The following is a 17,403-nucleotide window of genomic DNA, read 5'->3' on the forward strand; positions in this document are numbered from 1 at the left end:
CTGTGTGGCACGCTGTCATAGGCTTTCTGGTAGTCCACCCAAGCCAGGCCCATGCTCTTGTGCCTGATCTTACAGTCTTAGGTAAGCACCTTGTTGATCAACAGCTGATATTTGCACCAAAAGATCCCTGTCGACAACCCTTCTGCTCCGGAGCCATGAGGTTTCTCTAAACCAAATGCCCTGCAATCCTGTGCTTGATGACTGAGGTGAGGGTCCTATAGAAGACAGACAGACACATGATATGCCGATGATAATTTTTGGCCTGGTCAGTCTTGTCACTCTTAAAAATTAGAGTGGTTGTTTCTTGAGACAACCAGTCGGGTACAGAGTCTGGATTCTGAACCAGCAGGTTGTAGTTACGAGTCAGAGCAGTGTGAAGACACGTAATACGATTGAACCAAAAACCATAACCCTTGTCTGGACTAGGAGACTTCCAGTTCACCATCCTTTTAGACACGATGTGACCTCATTGTTGTCTGAGATAGGTAACCACTGCTGCTCATCTCTCCGGTGCGTCTCGCCATTGGTTTGACGTCTCAGCCAGAAGGCAGACTCATTGTGATGTACCTCAGTTTCTAGGAGACCACCCCAATACTGCTCGATCTCAGACTCGGATGGCGGGGAAGTGACCTGGATAGTCTGTTTACCCAATTCTCTGTAAAACCGTCCAACATCTCGTTGAAACAAACCGTTCTGGCAAAGTCTCTTACGATTCTTCACAAGCCTCCTGGTCCGCTCGACCTTATACTTAAGTTCCATTTTCAACCGATTGATGGTAACCTCACAACTCTCGGAACAGGAAATGCTCAACCGATGCCGGAGAAGTCGGAGTTCATGTAACATACGAATGCCCGATTAACCCTTTCTATTTCTAACCTTCAGCAACAGTGAGATCGCACGTCGAAGTGGGAAAATCTCCATATCCAGCCTTCGTCTCCATGTCGGTGTTTCAGTGACTTCGTTGTCTTTAGGCCCCGCCTTTTGGAGACTAGTGAAGCAGCAGAGTATACCAGGTAACTGATTTTACTCATATCTAGTTTATCTTTCAACGAACTGATGATCATGTTAAGATCACCAGTAAGTTTCAGGGTTCCAGTGTTCACAAAGATCCTTGGACGGCGTTGTCTCTCACAGATAGGAATTTGGCTGACCCTCTGCAACTCCTCAAGAAACTCTCGACGAAGTACAGGGTCCACAACAGCATCACTATCAAGCGAACGACCATCTTCCGTTTGGCAGCAGTCTGGCCTGTGTTGAGATGTAGGAGTTTCCATCTTTTCTAGCTGAGAAGCTATACTAGGATGTGTAGTCACCAGATCAGAGCTCGCAGAGTTACAAGGGGATGGTGATTCCCTGATAGCACTGGACTGAACTGAATCCAAAGTGTCATCTACGAGTAGGATATCACCACTATCTCTTGCAGATGAGCAGTCCTTAGAGAGAACAGTGACTGAGCAAACAAAGGAGCCATCTTCCAAGTGATTAGCAGACTCATAATCCTCTGATATCATTGACACAACAGGCTTCCCACCACGTGCAGCAGGCGCAATCCTGACTGAAGCCATGCAAGGTGACACATTGTTAAGCAAAGGCGTGGTAACTGAACTATAAGCTGATAGAGCAGAAACCACATCCAACGTCGACATCTGTAAAACCAGGACAAACATCAGTCGTAACAGATAGCAAACCTGAGACCGGCTTTTCGTCCTGTGCGGCCACGCGTTTAATCTTTTCCAACTCTGATTCAGTCAGAATTCCAGAAGTTAGGAGATATCGCTTCTGGTTTGCCAAACGCTGCTCAGAGACGTCAGCCAGAGAATGATTTCGCTCACACCACAGTTGATGCATGGGTTTTCTGAAAGCAGAGAATTTGCATGACAACAGCACGTTGTAATAACAAACATCACTTTCCTATTCATTTGTCGCGTCCATTTCCGTCGTCTTGCTGCATTGCCGCTCCTGTTAGCCGAAACACAAGATTCGCTAGGAACGTGGGCATCACAGTAGTCTCGTCGGCTGGATTTGACGCCGGATTTAAATCCGACGCAGCACGAGAGATGGTTCGACCAGTCGCCCTACGCCCAGAACTATTCCTTGTCTTCGAACAGCTCCAGTGATTCCAGAAGCCAACTTTTCGAGCCCTTTTCTGGTTCCCGACAAGGAATGCGCTCCTCAGCTATCTCTGAGACGAGCGAATCAGCTAGACGTCTATCTTCATCAATATCCGGATTATTATTATTATTGTTGTTGCTATTACTGTTTTTGGTGTTGTTTTGTGAATATTAGTGTGGAAAGTATTGTTATAGGTGCCATTTCAAGCTCGTGAGTGTCTGGGGAGTGCGCATCAATTCCAATCTCAATTTCAGCCACACGAGGCTTTGCGTTGCTGCTACCAAGCGTTGGATATTTACACAAGAGCGATGGGATATCAAACGATACCGTCAGAATTTGAGCAGCAGACTCTTTTAGTCATGGCGCAGTCTTCCTTCCAACTGGTACGTACCGCTTGTGCTAGAAACAAACTGTAGGAGAGACTACAAAACAATTAACGAGGTTTAGATTGATTCAGTTGTCTTTTTGACGCGTTTCTTTTCGTTGCAGAATATGCCGTCTGACGTCATACGACATGCAACACGTGGTAAGGCGCTATATTCTGTGATTCAGCGTTTCTGTCTGATAATCGACTTGTGATTTAGTGATCAGTACGGACACCACGTCACCCCTTTTTGCTGCCTTTCTTTCACTCAGAGCTGAAGCGTATGAAAGGAAAGGTGATATTAAGGATGCGTTGGGTGATATCGAAACTTATCGCGAAATACATCCTCTGGTTAGTTGACCTACAATATATTAAATTCAAGCAATTGCTAACGGCCTTGAATTGATTGTTGTCTGAAGGACAAATACCACATTGAAAAGCACATCAAATTACTGGATCGTCATAAAGTTGGGATTGAGATTGATAGGTAGTGATGTAATCTCTTTGGTGTATCTGCACGTTTTGCTGCAGGCTGAAGAGGAAGGAGAGCAGCAGAGACGTGATGGTAGTGAAAGTGTGCAGCAGAATCAAGAGGAAAGTCAAATTGAAGAGAGTGTCCGCATGGAAGGAGACATCGTTGGTCTTGCGTCTGTTGTTCTAGAGAGCAGAGATGGAACAACAGGCGCTAAGAGATTAGCTGTGAAGGTAAATGGAGTTGAGTTTGTGCTGGTGTCGTGCGCAGAATTGCTTCTAATGTAATCGGCCTGGGCTCGATCAGTGACGGATCTATGATTTGCTAGATGGGGAACTTAGATGGATCTCTTTTGAGATGTAGGCGTGTTTTATATAGCTTAGACTGCAAACCTGCCACACGACAACTGGTCCTAGCCATGAACGGTTCGGGTCTGGGGTTAGCGTTAGAATACAGTTAGAGTTAGGGTACGGTTAGGTTTAGGGTACTGTTAGGGTTACGTTACTTTGAGTGTTATGGTACTGTTAGGGTAGGGTACTGTGAGGGTTAGGGTGTGCTCGTAGGTTTAGTGTACAGGTAGGTTTAGCGTACTTTCAGGTTTAGGGTACTTGCAGTGTTTAGGGTACTGTTAGGGTTAGGGTACTTTCAGGGTTAGGGTACTGTTAGGGTTAGTATACTGTTAGGGTCAGAGTTAGTGCTATGGTTAAGGTTGGGGACCACTCACGGAAATACCGGACCAACTATGGCACCACAAATTGTTCGGGGAGACCATTTTATGGCAACCACAAGTAGTTTCCTAGACCATTTTTAAGACGGTGGACCAAATATAGCGTGACAAACCAACAGTTTTCACCAACCGTTTTCTATATGCCATGCAAGTACCCCGTTTCAATAGCCTGACATGAAAACGCCTACTTCGTTAGTACAATACATAGGAAAGCTGTGAAGATAGACGGCCCGAAAAGTTAAGAAGAAATTGTCTTCTACGGGGTTACGTGTCCCTGTCTCCGCCTGGATCTGCTACTGTGGATGAGGTAGGATTACTATTGCCTGCTCGTATGGTCACTAACATGCACAATCGAAAGCAGTATACATACTGAGTATTTATGTTACTCGAATTCTTGTTACAACGGTTTGGTATTTAGAATATTATTCTGCTCTCTGTCTGCATGATGTTGTCGTTTAACAGCTGCTCTGTTATCACTTAAGCATACCGCGTAACTTTTCTGGTCTTCTAATTGCTAGAAGTATACAGTCTAGTCTTTACCGCAAATGGTCTCATCCTTACGTAGAGACTAATTGGCAGCAGAAGGAACTTGGTCCCTGTACCCCAATACAGACTATTCCGTATAGAGTAGATTAAGCATAGAATACACAATGCGAGAATAAGATAAATATCCGGGCAGTCTTCAAGGAACACCTGTAAACGTCTTACTATTACATTGTGCCACAAAGTTTGTAAATAATTAGCTAACGGCTCTGAATAGTATATATCTAAACCATAAAATTATTCAATCTCGTTAGATACTTTTGTCTGTTAGGGTATTAGTATGTGTACCTGAATGATCAAGTCGTTATCTTTCCACGAACATGTAAGCAAGCATGACCGTACGCATTTTCCTTCACTGCGTTGCGTCGTGACTGGTCCAGTCCCAAACGGTCACATGTATAGAACCAGTTGTTTCGTAAAGATCAGTGAACTTATTTAACCGATTAATCAATTATATATAGTTGTCTCTAATTGTTACCTGACTGTAGTATAGCGTAGTCGTTTAGATCTGCATGATGTACAACAACCTGAGCTGCTTTTGTTTTGTAGCTACGTCGCCAAAGTCAAACGGGGTCTCGTCAGGAGGCACCTGATTTGATATCAGAATCACCAATTAAAGCAGCAAGATCAAAACCTCTAGGGCAAGCTCGCTCTGCATCAGAGCAATCGACCTCTCCTTCATCGAGCTCTAAACTCTCTCTGTCTCGAGAATCTCCCATTTGTCAGACGTCAGCAACTTCAACTGCAAGTCGTAAAAAGCCAAAAATACCAGCATCACAACCGACTCCGCCGAAGCCTCAGACAATCAAACTAAAACAATCAGAAGACAGTAGAGCAGTTGAGGCTAAACTGTCTTCTGCCAGGGACTGCAAGGAGACAGAGCAACAAACTGTAGCAGAGAGTGACGTAATATGACTTTGTAACGGCATGCATGCAACTCAGTTATTGAAACTTATCAACTTGATTTCTATTTGAATTAGACTGACAAAGATCAAGAAGGCACTTTGCCTCATTTGGAGAGACAGAGCAACCAAATCTTGGCAAGTGACATGCACGTTTAGTCAGAACGTATAACTAGCTAGATTGATAAAATTTGGTTGGCATAGATACCGCCCGAAGCTCATTATTGCTTAAACATGGGAAATTGTATGTACGGAAATAGTCAGTTTGAGAAAGCTGCTTCGTTCTACAAAGAGGCACTCTATGTATTTCGTAATCTTACTGGCCTGTCTGAGATGAACACGGTTTTTGAATTGGACTTAATGATGTGTATCGTTCGTTGCTATAACATTATGGTCAGTATTATATAGATAACACACATTGCCATTTGATTATTGTCTGTGTGTATTCGTAGAAACAGCAGGATGAGGTCATCAAATATGCGTCATTAGGTAAGATCTATTGTATAGGATCCGCGTGTATCAGACTGGTTATAACATGTTGAATGTTAGATGATAAACTTGAAGGGATTGTATGTCTAATGCATGTATACTGGACTCGACCGAGTCTCATTCCGTCCTCGTCATTCCCCATATTGTCAATACTGAATTCAGAATGACACACGGGGAACAGCAGGGGTGGGAGAGACTGGCTCGAGGTTACATGTATGCTCGTAGCCGCTTTTAATTGATTGTGACAGCCAAAACCAGAGCTTGGAGTAGTAACCGTTTAATTCTTGCAGTCACTCTGTTCAGAGTGCCAGCAAATATCATGTACTTGTTTATGTCATGTGGCGTTGCTGTAGATAGTGAGGTGTTGTGATTTCATGTGTGAATGTATTTTTTCATCCGGAGCAAGGCAAGATATATATATATATATATATATATATATATATATATATATATATATATAAAGACCTTTGCCTTTTATTTTCTTTTGCTTTCATGTATATTGCGAACACAAAGGATTGAAGGAACGACTTGATAGCAGTTAAATGTGTGTGTGTGTGTGTGTGTGTGTGTGTGTGTGTGTGTGTGTGTGTGTGTGCGTGTGTGTGTGTGTGTGTGTGTGTGTGTGTGTGTGTGTGTGTGCGTGTGTGTGTGTGTGTGTGTGTGTGTGTGTGTGTGTGTGTGTGTGTGTGTGTGTGTTTCGATGATTACGGTTATGTACATGAATATGACAGCCTAAAGTTTGAGTTTTGTTGTTTCTAATTTTTAGTGATTGAAAAGGGGCATGGCGACCAGTACGTTCAAGAGTGCCTACACTATCGCGGTGTAGCGTATGAAATGAAAGGTGACAACCGTGACGCGTACCGAGACGTCATCGAGCTTCTTCGCTACAGCCCTAGGGTATCTTGATAAAGTTTAGACCATGCTAAGTAATACCTATTTAGTATTAAGTCTATTTTTTACATACCTGCAGCATCCAGAACTGTTGACACGGAGTGAAGTATTGAAATCTATATTGGTATACATTTGTAGTAGCTGCAGCTCAAATCTAAGCAATATGACAATAATGACTATTACTATGTATTAGGGCATCAGCTTGTCTCGCCAACCAGCTGCAGCTCCTTCTCGACCAAATATGGGCAAAGCAAAGAACAAGCGTTCTGGTCTGAGTGACAAGACATCGTCGAAGGATTCTGCTTTAGTCAAAGAAATGCAGAGTGAGACTTTAATTGAAACACCCGTGCAGACTGCTGCCACGAAGCCCCCGCCAAAAATGAAATACAACCGGGAAAAGAAGGTAAAAAAGAAGAACAAGAACAAGAAACGTAGTAAAGCAAAGGAAGGATTTGGAGGAAATCCCTCGACTTCGTCTAATAATCAGCAACCTTCAACTGAAAAATGCGACGCTTCACAGCCTTCTCTAGAGGACAGATATACCAGTAGTGAAGATGAAGATGAAGAAACTCCACATGGTGCTACTTGTTGTAGTGCAACTAAACGACCGGATGAGTCTATTGGAGAAAGATTATATTTCTTTGCGCAATCCAAACCATCTGCTAATGGTAGCAAAAGACAAACAGCAGATAACGAAGATGCAACAAAGTCTCAACAAACGAAAGGAGCTTTTTTGTCTTCAGAGACGTTGAAATCACAAGTAAGAAAACACTCTACATTGCTAGAATGTTTCATTTTGGAACGAGTTATGTTATTCATTGCTCTGATATATACAGAGAGGACTTTCTGGCTCTAAACCAAAAAGAAGAAGTAAGGAAATAGCTGAACTACAACAGAAGCGACAAGATGCGATACAGCAAAGAGTCGAAAAGCACAACGTGCTCGAAAGCACAGAACGAGAACAACGAGCTCAGAAACGGAAACAAGAAGAGCAACTGGTCGGATCCAATTTCTGTTTTAGAGATTAATTTTTGAACAAATTGTTGGTATGCAGGCCAAAGCAGCTGAAAAATTGCAACACAAAGCGAAACCATTAGCACAGGCACAAAACGAGGCATGTCACGACGTATTCGTTTTTATAATCATTTATGTAACCCAAGCTGATATTCTTTGGGTAGTATAGGTCGCAAAAAGACCTGAAAGTATTGTCTTACAAGACGAAGCAATGTATGAAAAAATGTCCAGTAAAACACAAGCCAGATCTAGGTCTAAGACAAGGCGTCAACGACAACCACTATATGTTGTAAAAATTCCTGGAATCGTTGATGTCAGAAATTCTCGGAAGGCAGGGATTCGAACAGCAAGATTATTGCCAACAATACTGACTGGAGGTCAGCATTTAGTAGTAAACGAAACGGCTTTCTCGGCTCTGACGTCAGATGAAGAGAAGAGCAAAGATGACAAAAGCTTTACAGGAACGACACGCCTAGAAGTGACGGAGGTCAAGGTTTCTTTCCGCTGTAAATGGTTATCGAAGACCAAATGACGTCACATTGTTTTCTTTTTAGAAATCGTGGGAATTAGAAAGATTGAGCGTCTTGCTTAAGGTAACAATGCTGCTATTTTTATTGTTAGTGATATCATATCATAGTGTTATATTGTGTCCTTATCAGGAGACAGGTGACCGTATCATACGCTCTGGTATGTAATAATCTTTGTGATTGTACATTCTCGCGCTCATATTGCATGGCTCTTTTTCTGGCTTCCTCAGTGCTACATCGCGGTACCTCACAAGCCTCATCTGCTTATTCAGAAACTTCATCCCAATTTCAATTTAGTGAGGCCGTGTTGCGGCAGGGAAAGGTGGTGTGTTCAAAGTGTTTTAAGAAAAACGCAACTCTGAAGGAAAAGGACTCCGTACTCAAAACATGTCCTGTTCATCGAGACACTGCATGGAATCCAATGTTGTTGTGGCCTTCAAAAGCTGGCTATGTTCCGATTCGGTCGAGACCAAGAAACGTTATCGTGCATTTTACTCTCTGCCGGTATCGTACTCGTTGCCATCTCGGTGAGAGATGTCCTTACCCGCACAGCGAAGAAGAAATGGAAGTGTGGACGTTGGACAGAGATGGAAGTAAACTCCGTAGATGGGACGTTGCCTTACGTTTTATTCAATTTCTCTGTTGTAGAGAGCTGGAAGTTTCGACAGCCAAAGAAACTTCATCTTTGTGAAAGGTATACTTTAATAAGTGAGATTTACTTAACTTAAATAGAGGAGTCGCAAGAATTTTTTGTAACGTTTAGTTTTCAGTTGTGGAAGCATTGTTCCTCTGGTCGTAATTGTGAGTACGCCCACGGGAAAGACGAGCTAGACGAATGGCGACAAAGAAAACATATATACCACAAACATCTGAAAGGACAGGACGAAGACCCTGATGATAGAATTCCTCTACTTCTAAAACAAAAGGTAGCAGAAGAACTGCGAGCAGCTCGAGACGGCTGCGGGAGCTTTAAAGACTTGGTCTGAACCGCTATTCTACGTATTATGTTTGTATTATTACATAGTCATTATATTTCTTTCAGATTGCTTTCAGTCCTCCCATGTTTGTCGCTGTATCTTGTGAACCAGACGACATTGTCTACATAACGTCTACTGATTGCACGGAAGGCAGTGACTATAAACAATCATTTTGTCTGCAGTTAAATTGCTTGCCTGAAGCTGTAAGATTTTGTGTTTGTAATTTATGTATTATTGTTGCGAGCTTGCGTTTCTTCTAGAAATGTCTCTTTCAAAAAGCGACACTAATTGGAACTTGTGACTGCTTTAAATTTTTGCCTTCAAAGGATTATGTGTTGACCAGACTGGACAATTCAGAAATTGCTGCAAAAGAAAAATCTTTACGTAAAGGCAGCCATGTGCTGAAAATTGAATTTACTTCACGCACTGAGCAATCATTTCGGCAAGACGTACTGCTAGATTTTGGCGTGAAGCCTTATCTAATAAAGACTCTAAGAATTGAGATAGGAAATAGTAAGGAAATGAATTTGATCAAAGAGTTTTATCAACAGATGAAGAGTCAGGCAGATGAGTGGACATTTGATTCTGAAGATCTGTGTCAGGACTATATTGATCGCACAAGAATTGACGAGGAAAGCTTTAAAACGAAGCATGCTCTTCCTCAAGATCAAGAATTTATGTCATTGATACATACAGCCCTAAACGAATTCTTGTCTATGACTAACTACCACTCACGTTTTCACACTCTTCTCTTTGTAGAAGAGATAGCAAGAGTTACTACTCTTAGCAGGTGACCATGTGCTGCATGTACGTTTGTGTCTGCAGTTGTTCGTGTTTGTTTGTTTGTTTGTTTGTTAGTGTTTGCATGTGAAAGGCAATGTTTTGAAACGAAATATTTTTCGTTGTAGGTTCAATATACAAAGTACGACGATGAAAATTCGTCAAGATCCCGAAGGCACTTTGGGAGAAATCAATTTACATCACCGCCCTCCATCCAATTCAACGACTAGTGCATTTATTCGTCGTCTTAACGACTGTTTCGTGTTTGAATTAAAAATTCACAAAATACAAGGCGAAATGCTGTCTCTTCTACTGCCACTTCAGTTCCTTATTGACACTGGCATTAAAACAAATTCTGACATACAAGTTGATTTTCAACTTGCATTTGATAGAACCCACTACATTAACTTACACGAAGCTGTTGACTACCTGAGCCGTGACATTGTATTACAACGTTTGATTGCAAATCCTCTTTACTCTAAAGCTTGCAATATTGATCTACACCGGATGGTTCGCATCCGATCTAACCTTAACAGTGAACAACAGAAAGCAGTGCAACGAATTGTGTGTCAACGTGGAACTCTTCCCGTTATTGTCAATGGTCCGTTTGGAACGGGGAAAACGCATCTTTTAGCGGAAGCAGTCCGAATCATTCTTGGTCGCTCCACGGACAGTCGCATTCTGATTTGCACTCAATCGAATCATGCTGCAGACCTTTATGTCACGAAAGTCAACGACTTTATTCAGCAGCAATCGCGTGCAACCGTTCATCTTTACAGAATTTACTACAGACATTACAACCCAAATCGTATTGATCGTAACATTTTCAATGTCGTCTATCGCCATTGCAAATTTGAAAACAATCAATTTATTATGCCAGACAAAAAGACTCTAGAAAAGTCAGATCGTCTAGTCGTCATTACGACTCTTGTTACTTCAATGCAATTGAGGAAGCTCGAGCTCCCGGAACGATTTTTTACTCACATTTTTATAGATGAAGCGGCTCAAGCTACGGAGCCGGAAACAATAGCAGCTCTCGGCTTTGCAAGTGACAGAACGTGTGTTGTTATGGCTGGCGATCACAAACAAGTACGTCTAGTAATAATATATATGTCTAGTAATAATATATATGTCAAGTAATAATATTTTTGTATTGTTTTGTAATAGCTTGTATTACTTTATGTTCATTGAATGCGGTTATGGTTTAGATTAATCCTCCTATTCATTCACCTGTGGCACGAATGGGCAAGCTTCATTACTCTCTCTTTCGTCGTTTGTACAAAGAGCTTCCTCCTGTATTCGATCTTAAAGTGGATTTAGTCGTCAATTACCGTTGCCACTGGGACATTCTCAGTCTATCATCTCGTCTATTCTACCACACTGATGTCGTAGACAAAAGCAACGCCGCAGGTCCACAAGATCGTCATCCTAAGTTTCCACCAGTCAGCTTCTGTGCTACGTCTAAAACTCAGTCAAAGCAAGCAGGATATGATGGATCGTACTACAATCCGAAAGAAGCTGAAGCTGTTGTCAAGCACGTAAAGGAAATATTAGATGATTGGCCGTGGTGGCCTTACAAAGACAACGATCTATGTGTTATTACAAGTGAAAGATGGCAGGTAGTTTATTGTGAATTGAAATACATTGAAACTAGCAAGAGATCTTCTTAATAAACATGTGTTTAGGCTCGCTATGTTAGGGTTCTTCTACGAGACTTTGACAAGAGAGTCGACGTATTGACTGCTGGTGTTGTTCAAGGCGAGACGAAGTCGATGCATCTAGTTTTAGTTGTTGTTGTTAACGTTCTTGTTTGTATGGCAGGTCGTCAGTTCCGCGCTTGCGTCATAAGTACGGTTCTGACAGCAGACGGATTTCGCGAACGCGGCAGTTCGGACGAAAGCGACTTCTTATCAAATGCCAAGCTACTCAACACTGCTATTACACGAGCTCAGTCTCTCGTTCTCGTCATCGGAGATCCCTTATGCTTGTGCACGTGCGGAAAACTCGATCAGTTATGGCTGCAGTACATTGCCTATTGCCATGACAACGGAGGATGTTTCGGATCGACTTCATTTGAAGAGCTTCAAATGACGTTGGGAATCCTCAACACAAAACTGAATCCGGAATCGCAGCCATTTTTTCCTGCTTCAGATAGCCCGGCACTTTTATCTGGACGTGTCGACAACACCATAAAAACTTCTAAGGATAAAACGTCGGCGCGAAGTGTTTCCTACAATGACGATTCGGACGACGACATGGTAGAAGAGTATCGGCGTCGAGTGGCACAAAACAAGATGGAACGCGACGGACTGCAACTGTCTTCTAAAGCGACCGTGCAACCGGTCGAAAAGAGAAGAGGATACGAATGGAAAATTGTCGATCATTCAACAGTTGACGATCGAGTAAAGTTTGACAGCTCGGTTCGATATGAAAAGCACTTGAGAGGAAAGGCTCGTTTTGAGGCGATCAAACGAGAGCCAAACAAATATCTTCGCTGTCACCTACGTGTGACAGACGACGACGATGCCGTTGCCGTCGCTAACAACAAGTCTGACATGGAGATATCGATCAGAGGATGGAAGAGAAGAAATCGATCCTTTGATGGAGAAGAAGTTCTTGTAATGTTAGACGACACGTCCCGTGATCAATTGCGCAAAGGTACAGTTGTTGGTATCTTCCAGGAGGAAAGACCGCGTGAGTGGGTGTGTGTTCTATCTAAACGAGACAAAAATATATTGTTGCCCTTGGACAAATCGTTTCCTTGCATAATCAATCTTCCGCGGAACGTTGAAGAGAACGGAATTGCGATATTCAATAGACAACCGAGGAGAGATAGGTCTACTTCCATCGAGCCGATTGACTTTATTCCTGTGAGAGAGGCGTCAGACAAACTTTTTATTGTTCAATTTTTAAAGTGGAGAATCGACTGCCTGCACCCGTTAGGCATTGTTGTTGAAGTCGTACCTTTTGCTGTAACGTTAGAATCTGGGATAGACATTTTGTCTCGCCAATATTTTCCAAGCAGAATGGACGATGCGTTGAGTCAAGACGCTGAGAACGACGTTACATTACTTTCACGCTCTATTCCACCTGAAGAGTACTCTTCTCGCGGCATGCCGTTGACAAATGCTTTTACAATTGATTCAGCAAACTCCACCGACTTAGACGATGCCTTAAGCTTTGAGCAAGACGCAGAAACCGGGAGTTGTCGCGTATCTGTTTACATTTCCGACGTTTCGTATTTCTGTCGTTTTCGATCGAGCCTCGACCATTACGCATTTGCAATGGGGACGACGTACTACGATCAAGAAGGTCGAAGAAAACGCGACATGTTACCACAACGTCTAAGCTCAGATCTCTGCAGCCTTCTGCCTGGTGTCGATCGTCTGGCAATTCGCGTTCGTTTCGAATTTGATCGCAATGCCAAGCTCGTTCGATTCGACTTCAGTCGATGCATTGTTTGCTCAAAATACAAACTCTCTTACGAAACAGTTGAAAAGATCATTATCGCCAACTTAACTGCTGCGATTGGCGGAGACTTATCTCAAGAAGTTCAACGTCTTTATGATTTGAGTGTTTGTTTAAGGCGTCAACGGTTAGACGGAACGAGGTACCATTTGCAAAACAGAGACACTGCAGGGTGTCAGCGAGCGCATGCCATGGTAGAAGAGTTTATGCTGCTGACTAACAAAACAGTGGCAGAGAGTTTGATTAAGAAATGTCGCGCGTTCACTCCACTAATCGCACAAGGCTCTCCAGACTCTGCCAAAGTCGAAGAATGGATTAAATTGTTCGGAGCCTACTTTGATTCCTCGTGTGCACTTAGCGAAATCGCCAACAAACTTACCATTGGTTTTCAGCACGTGACGGCTGATGAAAATTCTTGCGGGCCTATTATGGTATCTCGACGTCAATGGCGTGACATTCAACTAGCAACAAAGATAGAAGATGACTCTCACTGTAGACATCAGCTACGTCTGTTGTTGTGCACAGAGTCGTTCTATCCTCAGCTAGCCATAGCTCATACAGGATACCATCGATGCCTTAAACGAGCTTTTTATGTCTGCGCTGATCACAATGAAGAGGCGGTTATTCGGCACGATCAACTGGGATTTCCATATTACACTCATTTTACTTCTCCGATCCGTCGTTATATCGACATCGTTGCACACCGTTTACTGATAGCTCATGTTATCTGTTCAGAAGACAATGACGGAAAACTCTATACTGAAGAAAAAATTCAGGAGATATGTTGTCATTGCTCGAGAACTCGCGCTTTAGCTCAACGGTATCAACGAGAAATGGATCTGTTTAGCTTCAGCTGTACAGCCTTTAACAGTCCGGTCCTTGCGACAGCCGTTGTACGGTCGGTATCGGCGGGATCGATAGAATTGTATTTTCCCGACTATCCTACTCTTACTGGAAAAGCCACTGAAATTCGATTTTCGTCTCTGAATCCTAAGCGGGTTTCGGCAGCTAAGAACGGTATTGTAACGGTCACGTGGTCTATTAAAGTTGTTCAGCATCCATTACTAACAGAAAAGAAACAATACAGAAACAAACTTCCGCACGACGAATACTACAGTATACCGATTATTGAATGGAAGCAGTTACTTCTTTCTGCCTTGTCAGAGAGAAGCAAAACAGAGGATTTGATTCTTCGTATCCGGGACATCGAAAACACCGTCTGTATCCCTAGTCTCTGTTTTGACGCTCAAGACGACGCGTATTCTACAAACGATGAAGACAAAGAAGACGTTGTTGATTTGACATCCACATGTTACGACAAAGTTGCAGATTTATCCGATTCGGTATCACAGAACTACAAGACCGGTAGTCTGTTTTCTGTGCAACTTAGCGCGCGTGTCGGTCGCGGATTACTGAGACCAGTTATTCAACTTGTTCTTTTTCCGGGTACCGTACCGGCCGCCATTTGCGTGGAGCACTACAGTAAACCAGCTGATTGCTTCGTTGAGAGTCTTCCTCACGGTCACAACGCTTCGAGAGATCACTACTACGATATTATAGATTATCGCAATTCGTGGTTACCTGTTGTGGACCACGAGTCGGCAACATCTTGTGTCAAGGGCTCTTCAGACACCGTGTTAGTAAGCGGTACAGCTGTCCGTTGGCAGAGAAATTCTGAAAAAATGAGCTCTATCGGGTACATTACATTGACATCTTCGTTTTCAAGGCAATACAGGTTGGGATGTAAAGCAGGTGACTTTCTGTGCTTGCGTTATAGCGACATGATCGCTCAGAAATCCAATTCTTGCATTGATAGAGGTAAAGCTGGTAGCCTGGAAAAGGGCAGCTCTTCTAAAGAAGTCGTGCAAACAGACACTGATCAATGCGTTGTACACTGCAGAGTCGTGAGCAGCAGGGCAAACGAAAATTCTGAGATTAGAGATGCGTCGTGTCAGCAGTTGTTGAAAGTAGAGACTTCTGGCGAACGACAAGCTCTTCCAGAAATGCTTTATGATAGCAAAGTTTTGTGCACCGCTCAATTTATACCGCAAAGTCTGCCGTTTATGAGAATGAGACAAGCATTACAAATTGTCTGTTCGGAGGACTACAGCAATGACACTGTAAAGAGTCTCTGCTTGGGTGATTTTTCTAAAGTTTCATGTAGCTGCCGCTACAGTGGAAATACATCAGGTTGTGAATAGACTTGTCAATTGTCACTGATCGAGGTAGATTATATTGTGAGTGTGTAACTGCGTTTAGAGAGTGAAAGACTGGCTATGTCTGATGGAGTGTCGTTGTCTCAATCACGTCGACCTTTGAATGAAAGTCAGTTTATTGCAGTGAAACTGGCCATTAAACAAGACATTACTCTAATACAAGGACCACCAGGTGCCTATTATAATTAATTCAAAGATATATGTAATTACTGTTTGTTTGTTTGTTTGTTTGTTTGTGCACTAGTTTACTTTGGTGCCTCTTTCTTTACACTTTCAAATGGAAATTTATTAATGTTTGTTTTATCAGGCACTGGCAAAACAGTGACTGGAGCTTACATAGCGGTCCAGTTTCTACGCCAACACGGCAGCAGCAACAGTACAAAAGTTCGCGTGTTGTATTGTTGTCCCTCCAATCAGACAGTAGACGACATCACAGGTATTACTATTTGAACTCTGCATTGTGTGCATTAGTGCATTTCAGTATATACACAATCCTTTTTAAGGTCGTCTCAAGAACGGTTCTAGATCAACAAAGATATTGCGAGTTTATGCAGAAGGAATTGAAAAGAAACGTTTTCCCGGAATCTCGATATTTGAAGAATTTTCTTCTTTATCCAACAAGCAGCTGACAGTAGACACCAGACGACATGAAGACGTTGCTTTGCATTACAGAATTCGTAACGAAGCAACGTCGTCGTACGCAGACAAGATTAAGTCATACGAAGATGAGTTTAGACAACTGAAAATGAAAAAGGAGCTGCCGACCGAAAACCAGATTAGTCACTATAAAGACGTCGTTTTAGCTGCTGAGCAAGAGCAGATTGGCAGAGCGGACGTAATTCTCTGTACTTGCATTCAGGCAGGCAGTCTGAGAATGGCAAAGAAATCTGTTGCTTTATGTATCGTCGACGAGGCAGGTCAAAGTCTTGAGCCTGAAACTCTTGTTGCTATTTCTCAAGCCAGAAAGATCGTACTGATAGGAGATCACAAACAGTTGCAACCTGTCGTGCAGAACAGAAGGATACAAAGTCAGCTGTCTCGCTCCATGTTTGAGCGAATCGCTGAAAGTTCATCAGTGAAGGAAGAAAATCGAGTTCACATGCTGAACGTTCAATACCGGATGGTAAAGAAACCGCTATAGTACTATAAATCAAGCGCATGCGCATGGACATTGCGATCTTTGTGGTTAATTAATTAATTAATTAATTATTTTGTCTATTTAGCACTACGACATCTGTCGATTTCCATCCGAACATTTTTACGAAGGAAGACTCGAGACGGCTCAGGAAGTAGGAGAACGTCCTTTAGACGGCATCGACTTCTGGAATCGCTTATATCCTGAGTCGAAGGTTGGTCGTAAAAGTCAGAGGAGAAAATGTTTTATTCACGTCGAGGGAGAAGAGGGAACGAATCCTGTGTCTGGAGAAGGAACAGGAGGCGAAGAATCGAAGTACAATCCGATAGAAGCTGACGTTGTGGTAAGTTGAGTTTTGCTAATATTTAATGTGTCGTACTTACATGTCACTGTAAGGGATGAACACACTATACAAGACGGATTGTATGTCGTACATGCGGATGAGGTAACTGCACTTGCTTGCCCAGGTGATGAAAAGTTTGAACACACATACTCACACACGACTTTGATGGTGGACAGGGCATGATAGTTATTGTTATTTGCTGCTTTGTGCATTTTGCGTACGTCGATTTTCGACTTTTAATTTCGCAGCCCTTTAAACAATTTTCTAGAACATTGTGTTTTCAAGTGACAGGCAATAATGATACAGGTCAAGAAATAATTTTTATAACATTCAGCCACAAATTAACCTCGACGTGTCGTGCTTACATATATTATAAGTTATAGACGGATTAATGAATTTACTGCATGACTCTTGTGGTATACAGAAGTAAGATCTGTACTGCT

The 17,403-nt window shown here is 42.5% G+C and overlaps 2 protein-coding genes and 1 long non-coding RNA gene across 3 annotated transcripts in view; all 3 read left to right on the forward strand.

Annotated features, from left to right (window-relative positions):
- Positions 1–3,070: 3,070 nt before the first annotated feature.
- LOC134182778 (uncharacterized) lies at positions 3,071–6,477 on the forward strand. Its single transcript, XM_062650214.1, has 5 exons — positions 3,071–3,181; positions 4,768–5,124; positions 5,199–5,513; positions 5,573–5,609; positions 6,376–6,477. Exons 1-3 carry the CDS (start codon positions 3,098–3,100, stop codon positions 5,277–5,279), a joined length of 522 nt encoding a protein of 173 aa, XP_062506198.1. The 5' UTR covers positions 3,071–3,097; the 3' UTR covers positions 5,280–5,513; positions 5,573–5,609; positions 6,376–6,477.
- Positions 6,478–7,110: 633 nt separating this feature from the next.
- Positions 7,111–7,608, forward strand: LOC134181836 (uncharacterized). Its single transcript, XR_009970203.1, has 3 exons — positions 7,111–7,260; positions 7,337–7,498; positions 7,555–7,608. It is a non-coding gene; the product is annotated as an uncharacterized LOC134181836 (long non-coding RNA).
- A 116-nt stretch (positions 7,609–7,724) lies between these two features.
- Positions 7,725–17,403, forward strand: part of LOC134182492 (helicase with zinc finger domain 2-like) — a 13,413-nt gene continuing 3,734 nt past the window's right edge. Inside the window, exons 1-16 of the mRNA XM_062649896.1 lie at positions 7,725–8,007; positions 8,069–8,107; positions 8,174–8,201; positions 8,272–8,634; positions 8,690–8,735; positions 8,805–9,021; positions 9,084–9,221; positions 9,279–9,808; positions 9,927–10,887; positions 11,007–11,417; positions 11,484–11,556; positions 11,620–15,456; positions 15,526–15,654; positions 15,790–15,918; positions 15,986–16,605; positions 16,706–16,960. Of these exons, the coding sequence (XP_062505880.1) occupies positions 7,726–8,007; positions 8,069–8,107; positions 8,174–8,201; positions 8,272–8,634; positions 8,690–8,735; positions 8,805–9,021; positions 9,084–9,221; positions 9,279–9,808; positions 9,927–10,887; positions 11,007–11,417; positions 11,484–11,556; positions 11,620–15,456; positions 15,526–15,654; positions 15,790–15,918; positions 15,986–16,605; positions 16,706–16,960 (8,058 nt within the window). The 5' untranslated portion in view covers position 7,725. The remainder of the gene's footprint in view (positions 8,008–8,068; positions 8,108–8,173; positions 8,202–8,271; positions 8,635–8,689; positions 8,736–8,804; positions 9,022–9,083; positions 9,222–9,278; positions 9,809–9,926; positions 10,888–11,006; positions 11,418–11,483; positions 11,557–11,619; positions 15,457–15,525; positions 15,655–15,789; positions 15,919–15,985; positions 16,606–16,705; positions 16,961–17,403) is intronic.

The sequence above is a fragment of the Corticium candelabrum genome, chromosome 7 (assembly GCF_963422355.1).
Source record: "Corticium candelabrum chromosome 7, ooCorCand1.1, whole genome shotgun sequence".
NCBI classification, from domain to species: Eukaryota; Metazoa; Porifera; class Homoscleromorpha; order Homosclerophorida; family Plakinidae; genus Corticium; species Corticium candelabrum.